The following is an 8,572-nucleotide window of genomic DNA, read 5'->3' as shown; positions in this document are numbered from 1 at the left end:
ATCCAAAACATACAGCCACACACATATATGAGATGAGACATGTCCCTTAGGGAACTATTTTCTTGTCTAGCATATCACGCCAAAACTAACCAGAATCTGTTAAAAGCTTCGATTGACATGCTCAAGTGGTTTATGTCTGAGCAAAAATATATGGGTAGAGTATACCCATATATAATGTGTATGCATACTATATGCATATCACTTCTTGATGCAGTCTTGATGCAGAAGATGCAGTCAAAGGAATGATTTAGTAGCTATACCACTCCTACGTTTCAGGGACTCAGGTACGTGCTTTTCATACTTGTGCACACATGCATAGTTATGCTTTCTGCACTTAACAAAGTACATGCTGTGCTTCACAAGCCCACCTCTGGTTGCAGAATGGGAATTGAGTCGATCTCAATATCGTTCAGCCCCAGCCTTACTGGCTCGGGCGCTTACCGGCCTGGCGAGACTCTGCATGGAGTGATGACGCTCACCATCGGGGGCCGGGATCCCCACAGCCTGTCCTGTGAGTACCCCCCCCCCCCCCCCTCGGCGCACCGGCCGGCGGCGGGCACATCGGGTAGGGCCGTCTGGCTGCCTGACATCCAGCGGACAGCAAACTGGCCGACGAGACTTGCACAGGGCCATGTGATATAGTTTGTTTTTACTTGCTTTTGGACTTCGTTCCTGCTAAGATGTTTGCTGCGCGTATCATGCTGCCAAAATGCTGTCAGAGTGCTGCCAGCTGAGCAGGCACCAGACACCGTTCTCATTCTGTCAGATATTTGACCGGCGGAGGTTGAGGGCGTCGCAGTGGCTATTCGTGACTGTGTTGCGCTATGTTACAAAATGTTTCGTTTTACCTAGTCATAATCCTAGAGTACAAAATCTCCTGGTATACATTATACCAAGAAACGTCAAGTTTTCTAACACTGGTTGCACCCCATCGCTGCCTCGAACACGTGCTTCTGTAACGCCTGGGCCTGGCCGCAGCCTTGCTGGTGAAGGTGCGAGGACTGGCTAGAACCAGATGGAAGACGTCTTCCGGCTCAGGGAAGAACCGGCACACCAAAACGCACACGGAAGACCTGTGGCTCTTACGGGAAGACATCTTCTTCATCCGAGGTAGTGCGATTGTGGAGAAGACCAGCGCCTGTCTTTGTCTGCATGCTCAGTATTCTTTGTCATGAAACAGGAGCGGAGGCGATGTGACAAGGAGTTCGGATACAGCCCTGCCGTATAGTGTTACTGCTCTACTACCCTCTCTCAAGTGAAACAAAGCAGAATGGCCTGCATGAGACGTAGCTGTAGATGTTGCAGTTAGCGTACAGGTACCGGATAAGTTAAATGAATGCGAAGCATAGTAAGTTTTTGCTCGTATCGTAGATACGGGCCGAAAAAGGGAATGTATTTTGCTGCTCTGAAGAAGCTGCAAAGCAAAGTAGGATATTGGTCTTTTTCGAGACTATTTTCTATAATATGAGGAAAGGCCATCTACGATGCTCTACAGAACTGTACGTGTCGCGGGTTGTCAGCACCGTATTTCTTGAGTTCGGATGTGAGATCAAATCAGACGCAGAGGGAAACGGTTCGCCAGCCCTGTCGCGGCGACCGCTGCCAAGGCTGCGGCGCCCATGGTCGATTTGTTTTCGCGCGGTGTGAAGTAAAGACTGCCGGGAACGTCACTGTAACAAAGGTCCGCGCTTGCACGGGCCAGTTGCACGTTTTCATAGTCTCCAACAATGCTTTCCGCCACCGCACCGGCCTGCGGCCTCTCACTGAGCCAGGCTCCGTCGCGACCAATTCACCGGGTCGGGCTGTGTCATTAAGGGGGGGGGGGCTGTGTCACTAGGCGGGGTCGAGCTGTGTCACTAGGCTGGGTCAGGCTGTGTCACTAGGCTGTGTCGGGATGTGTCACTAGGCTGGGTCAGGCTGGGTCCCTGGGCTGGGTCGGGCTGTGTCACTGGGCGGGGTGGGGGGGGGGGGGGGTGTCACTAGGCGGGGGTCGGGGTGTGTGACTAGGCTGGGTCGGGCTGTGTCACTACGCGGGGTCAGGCTGTGTCACTGGGCTGGGTCGGACAGTGTCACTAGTCTGGGTCAGGCTGTGTCACTGGGCTGGGTCGGGCTGTGCCACTAGACTGGGTCGAGCTGTGTCACTAGGCGGGGTCGAGCTGTGTCTCTAGGCTGGGTCGGGGGTGTCACTAGGCTGGGTCGGGCTGTATCACCAGGCTGGGTCGGGGGTGTCACTAGGCTGGGTCGGGCTGTGTCACCAGGCTGGGTCGGGCGTCCTCACTAGGCTGGGTCGGGCTGTATCACTGGGCTGGGTCGGACAGTGTCACTAATCCGGGTCAGGCTGTGTCACTGGGCTGGGTCGGGCAGTGTCACTAGACTGGGTCGGGCGGTCTGCCTAGGCTGGGTCGGGCAGCCTCACTATGCTGGGTCAGGCTGTGTCACTAGGCTGGGTCGGACAGTGTCACTAATCCGGGTCAGGCTGTGTCACTGGGCTGGGTCGGGCAGTGTCACTAGACTGGGTCGGGCGGTCTGCCTAGGCTGGGTCGGGCGGCCTCACTATGCTGGGTCAGGCTGTGTCACTAGGCTGGGTCGGGCTGTGTCACTAGGCTGGGTCGTGTTGTCACTAGTCTGGGTCAGGCTGTGTCACCGAGCTAGGTCGGGCTGTGTCACTAGGCTGGGTCGGGCGGTCTCACTAGGTTGGGTCGGGCGGCCTCACTAGGCTGGGTCGGGCGGTCTCATCCGGTCTCATCACTGTGCCTGGCGCCGATTGTCCGGCCGTCACCTGCTGCACCACCGTTGCGAAGGCCTCTCGGCATGTCACTGGACGACCACGGCCCTTACGCTGCAGGGCCAACCGTGGAAGCTCTGTACCCGGGGACGTACCAGTACCCGTTCTCATACACGCTGCGCCGCAGCCTGCCGCCGTCGTTCTCCGCGCAGTTCGGCCAGATCAGCTACATGTGCAAGGCGCGGGCCATCAGCAGCGACTTTTTCTCGTTCAACGGCAAGGAGGACTTCACCTTCACGGTGCTGCCGCTGCTGGATCTGAACGCGGAGCCTCAGCTGGCGGTGAGGAGCGGGCCGCGAGGGAAAGGGCGGGGGCGGCGTCTCAGACGGCGCGACGCTCTGGCCGGCTCCGAGCTCCGAGAGCTCTGGGCGGGCTGGAAGGCTGAGCCCCAGCAGACGAACGGCAGCTTTGTTTCGCTGGAGCCTGGCAGATGTTGGCTTTGGAGGGAAGCGGGATACCGCGTCAGTTGTGAGCTAGTTGACAGGGCGCGTTATCGTGATTCGGACGCGGCGCATCGAAGTGTCATTGGTGCCATGAGTCCATGAGTTGTCTTCGCAGCTACTGCGTGATGCGACGTTGAAATGTGCGGTGTGCCGTCTTCATCCTGACCGCTTGCGATGTGTGTGTTGCGGCGTTAGGCGTTTATGTTGGGGTTCGGACTTCACGAGTAGGCCAGCAGGCGGGAGCCGCTGGTGGTGGGGTGTCTGGAGACGTTGACGACTGTGTGGCGACGGAAGCTGTTGGTGGTGGAAGGTGAGCAGTCGTTGACGGCTCTCTGTTGGTGGTGTGTAAGCAGACGTTGACGGCTGTCTGGTGGCAGGAGCCAAAGGTGGTGGAGTGCATGCAGACGTTGACGGCTGTGTGGTGGCTGATGCCGGTGGTGGTAGAGTGTAAACAGACATTGAGGGCTGTCTGTTTGTGGATTGTCAGCAGTCGTTGACGGCTGTGTGACAGCGGAGGCGACAGTACCAGCAGTCGTTGACGCCTGTGTGACAGCGGAGGCGGCATTGTCAGCAGGTGTTGACAGACGTCTGTCTGCAGGAGCCACTGGTGGTGGAGCGCGAGGCGGAGCAGTCGCTGTTCGGCCACGCCATCGGCCAGTTCCGGATGACCATGTCGCGTCAGGGCTTCATCGGCGGCCAGCCTATCGACATTACCATCGACGGCCCCGACCGCCTCTTCCAGAAGATGGCCAAGGCTAGCGGCGTGGTGAAGCTGAAGCAGGTGAGTCGGGGCTCGGCCGAGCGCATCGCTGCCGGCGCCGGCCGCTGAGCTGCCCGTGCTACCGTGTCCGCCAGCCAGTCGTCACTCAGACGCGGTGCGCGCCGCCGTCAGCTTTGACACTGCAGCATTTGCCTCGTGGTATCATGCGTGTGTTCGGACGCGAGAGCAGGAGCGAGACTGGCGCAGCCCCCAGCCTCCAGCGCGTGCGGCGACTGGGGCCTGGGAGGCGTCCTATCGGTGGACCCGTGCTTCGACGATGTGCCGCCGCCGACAGAGGACGGTGTGCACAGCGCATGGGCGCACTCGCGAGACGAAGACGGACGTGAGCGCGGTGACGGTGGCCGGCGTGCCGCAGCGGCCGTCCGGCTGGCGCAGGCTCCAGCTGACCGTGCCGCGGCACCAGGCCATCACCATCAGCGCCACCACCTGCCGCATCATCACCGTCACCTACTACATCAAGGTGGGCGGCCGCCGCGGCCAGCGCTGGTCCGTGGGGCGGCTGGTGTGACGGTCAGCTCGCGCCGACCTGGGTCGTTTTGCCCGCTCCTGCTGCTGATGCTTTTACACCCTTTTACGCCGGCTGTCTCTGCTATGCTTTTGATGGTAGTTTGTCAGTGAGGACCGTTCGAGCTTGGCTTAGTGCGATCCGTTCAGTATTTTTGTTCAGAAGTACAGCGCACAGCAGCTGTTTGGATCCAAACAAGTCGCCATGTGCTGATATGATCTAGTGATCACGACGAACCGCACAGCGACGCGACAAGCTTAGCGCTTTCCGTTTTTCGTGGTATAACCTTGTAAGGGTGCTTCTTCGAGGTGTCGTGTCTAAACGTGAATGGGCACCACGACGGTTAGTCACCACGCGCCAAGGCATACTGCACGTATCCAAGCGGCTAAGTGTGCACCCATGGCCAAGGTGCAGCTGGTCCTCGCGCCCCCTAGCGTGGCTGCTCGGTCTAGAGCGCGCTGCTGTCTGTGCCCCAGGTCTCGTCGCGCCACATCAACCTGCACCTGCCGCTCACAATCGGCACGGAGCCGTTCGCGGCCGGCCCCGCCTGGCAGCCGTCGCCGCGGCCCAGCCCGGCGCACCCGGCCACCGTCACCAGCGCGCAGCGGTACGACTTCGCGCCGTCGGCGCCCTCGGCGCCCTCGGCGCCCGCCTGCCAGGCGCCCGACTACGACCCGCCGCCCACGTACGACGAGGTGATGCGCGCCGGTGACGGCGGCGGCGACGGCGGCTTCACCAAGCTGGCGGACCTGTGAGCGGCGCCGGGCCGGTGCGCCGTCCGCGCGCCTGGCCAGCGCCGGTGTGCCTGCTTCGCCCTGCGCCGCCGCATTCCTGGCAGCACTCTTGCAAGGCATTGCACGCTGATGTGGCCTTTGGGGTAGACCCGTATTGGCTCCGTAGGTCTTTGTGTCTATCACGGTATTTTGAGCACACAAATGTATTGTTTTCTCATGGGTAGTCTTAACTGCTTGTCGCCACAGTGCTCATCGTCTTTTATGTGTGTGTTCATCAATTAGCTGTTCCGTGGAGGCTGCACACGCCCCGAAGCTTCATCAATCAGCTGTTTCTTGAAGGCCGCACACGCCCTGAGGCTCCATCAATCAGTTGTTTCTTGAAGGCCGCACACACCCTGAAGCTCCATCAATCAGTTGTTCCGTAGAGGCTGCACACGCTCCAAAGCTTCACCAATTAGTTGTTCGTGAGGACTGCGCACGCTCCGAAGACAGCCACCCTCAGCATCCATGCGTAGCACCTGGCCAGTCCGCTGATCTGGCTGACGGCCTGGTATGTTGTCTGTGGGACGCCGCGTGCCCAGCTCACTGGTGCAAAGCGCGGCGTCGCCCGTACCAGCTGTGTTGGTTCGGGAGTGTTCAGATGTTCGATGCTCCGGTGTTGTGGTGCCCGGCACCGTCGCGCGCGCGCGCAGCGCCATCTACTCGTCGCCGGTGTCAAACGTGTTGTCCCGTGGTGTTGTTGCCTGTTTGTCCGGGGTGGCACTCGTTGGTGTGCTACCCAATGCGGGCTAGGCCCCGTGTCCTACCGCTGATATTGACTGTTACGCAAACGTGATGTTTCCAATGTGACGCTAAGTGTGTCTTGCGCTTATTGAGTGGCGCCTTGGCGTGTTACTTGTTTGTCTGTTTACAGCCATCTTTTGATCACACGGGAACTCAAACTCAACGACTACAGCATAAAGATATCATCCACATTGGCACTGCCTTCCCTGGATAGTGGGTTGTAATGACACTCCATTAACTCGCGAACGTCTTTGCCGAGTGAGTTGGCATGTTCGAACTGATGATGGGAGACCTTTTGGTGGCCGAGATGCGCCATTGGTGGCCCCACGCGCTGTGCCGGCGATAACGTTTCTCATGTGTTGTTTTCGAATGATGCGCGTAGCTTTCTTAGATCGCCGCCGTGTGTAGGTACTCGCCACGTGTCCGTTCCGCTAACTACTAACTGCGAGAGCCGGATCGGAAGGTTCGGTTATTAATTCCCCGGCGATCCTTTCTCCAGACCAAGTTTCATAGGATCTAAGCTACGGCGGCTGTGGTCTTGGGAACGCGGCTGCCGTGTGGTTGGCTGTATCATGCTTGGTTAGTGCGCTAGCATTTGGTTGCACGTCCCGTGCACTCATGGTTTGGGGTGATACGCGGCGTGATGCGTGTGATTACAAGGAAGGTGCATGGGCGTAGCGCCCCACGTGACTCCGCTGCTGGATCTGTCTTGTGTTGTGCCTTCTCTGGCAATCATCTGAATATTTGGATATCTGGATATTTATATCCGCAGGCGTCCACAGGCTCAGCATACGACTATCTGATACCTGATATCTGATCTATATATATATATATATATATATATATATATATATATATATATATATATATATATATATATATACTATCTGATCTGATATCTGACTATAAGATACTCTGCACTCTGCGGTCTCATGCTCTGTGTATTCCGGGCGTCTCGTACAAATGACCAATGCTGGGACGTGCTCATCTCGGTTTTGCTCGCTATTTTCGGGAGCATGTAATGTGGCCGAGGTCTTCGCGGCATACGACACAATGTCGTCGGGAGACCATGATTGTTGTGATGCTGTTGTGTGCTTTGAGATACTGGACTAAGATAGGTCTCTGAACACAGAAAATGAAGCACTCGCCGCGCGTTCCCTCTTCATGCAGCCTGAGACAGGAATGCAATGTGTTGTGTCAGGGGGAGGCTGAATGGAAATATATATATATATATATATATATATATATATATATATATATATATACATATATATGATAAAAATATAAGCTGAAAAAATAAAAGCTGAATATATATATATATATATATATATATATATATATATATATATATATATATATATATATGTATATAATATGAGGCTTTCCCTGAACTTGGCCCACTTACTGTGGAAGGTGGACGGCGGCTATATCCTCCCACACCCGCACCTTACACGCCCAATCTAATAGGGAACCACCCCTGATCTTGGGAAAGTGCAGTTGCGTTTGACTTAATTTGCCGGCACATGCGTCTGTATGCGTTTTGAAGTGTATTTTTGTGTTCGTATGCCATATAACTCCTGATAACATGTGCCTTTACAGAGTATAGTCTAAGGGTTCGTATAACGAGAATGTTATTCTGAGGTACGCTTGAATATTAACAGGCCGGGACCGCTTTATCCTGGCGGCGTTGATTGGGTGTGCCGCAGTGTATGTTAAGAGGTTGCTCGATGTACTCATATGTATGTTGGAACACTTCGTCGCCAGAGCCACAGTAACGGCGTCAAGGTGGCAACGCCTTGTACGCCAAATACAGTCGTCGCACCGTCGTGTCGCTTGTTTTTCTTCCTCTCGCCGGCGCCCCACGCCCAGTTGCGAGCGGGACAGGCGTAGCCGGTCCAACGCGAAACGAGATCCTGGTGGCCCCGGTCCAGGCCGGGGCTGGGATAGCGGGGGACCAAGTCGACCGCGACCAGAGCTAGCCTCCGCGCTATCCGAGCTGTGCGCGCGGTGTCCCGAGCCGATGCTGTGTACAGCTTCTGGATTTTTTTCCCCACGTAAGTCAAACCCTGTAGGGTACTGTTGCACCTAAGCCTGTGGCATACCATACCTGAACGCGTGGCTAATCAGCCGTTCGCCAAGCCTCCCTCGAGGCCCGCGGCCGGAGGAGCCGAGATCAGCGTGGGTGCTGACTGAGAGCCGCGCGCCGGGCCCCGACGGCAGACGCACGGCGGGCTGCGCGTGGGTGTGTCCCGCCGACGGCCGCCTCGTGCGCCCGTCGGCTGACGATCAGTCCGGTCGGCCAAGCGGCGGCAGCCGAACGGGCCATTTCGTCGGAGCCGACGCCGCGGAGCCTGTTGGAGAGAGGTGGCACGCGCTCCGGGCCGCGGCTCTGTGAGAGGCGGTGAGCGCTGCCCCCGGCTCCGCAGGCGCGCAAGGCGGCTGACCCGCCGTGCACCGCCCGCTACAGCCTGTTGGCGGTGTGAGACGCGGACTGTCACCCAGGCTCTGAGCGTCGCTGGCCGCTGCAGACTCGTTGCCGCT

At 57.4% G+C, this 8,572-nt stretch overlaps 1 protein-coding gene across 1 annotated transcript in view; it reads left to right on the top strand.

The window, feature by feature from the left end:
* LOC119102833 (arrestin domain-containing protein 17) overlaps nucleotides 1-5,269 on the top strand; it is a 9,005-nt gene extending 3,736 nt beyond the window's left edge. The window contains exons 2-7 of the mRNA XM_037226285.1: nucleotides 381-511; nucleotides 979-1,110; nucleotides 2,846-3,066; nucleotides 3,827-4,009; nucleotides 4,284-4,469; nucleotides 4,991-5,269. Coding sequence (XP_037082180.1) covers nucleotides 382-511; nucleotides 979-1,110; nucleotides 2,846-3,066; nucleotides 3,827-4,009; nucleotides 4,284-4,469; nucleotides 4,991-5,269 — 1,131 coding nt within the window. The 5' untranslated portion in view covers nucleotide 381. The remainder of the gene's footprint in view (nucleotides 1-380; nucleotides 512-978; nucleotides 1,111-2,845; nucleotides 3,067-3,826; nucleotides 4,010-4,283; nucleotides 4,470-4,990) is intronic.
* Nucleotides 5,270-8,572: the final 3,303 nt, after the last annotated feature.

This window comes from Pollicipes pollicipes, unplaced genomic scaffold (genome assembly GCF_011947565.3).
Source record: "Pollicipes pollicipes isolate AB1234 unplaced genomic scaffold, Ppol_2.1 Scaffold_5724;HRSCAF=6776_pilon_pilon_pilon, whole genome shotgun sequence".
NCBI classification, from domain to species: domain Eukaryota; kingdom Metazoa; phylum Arthropoda; class Thecostraca; order Pollicipedomorpha; family Pollicipedidae; genus Pollicipes; species Pollicipes pollicipes.
This window is presented reverse-complemented; position numbering and strand designations above follow the sequence as displayed.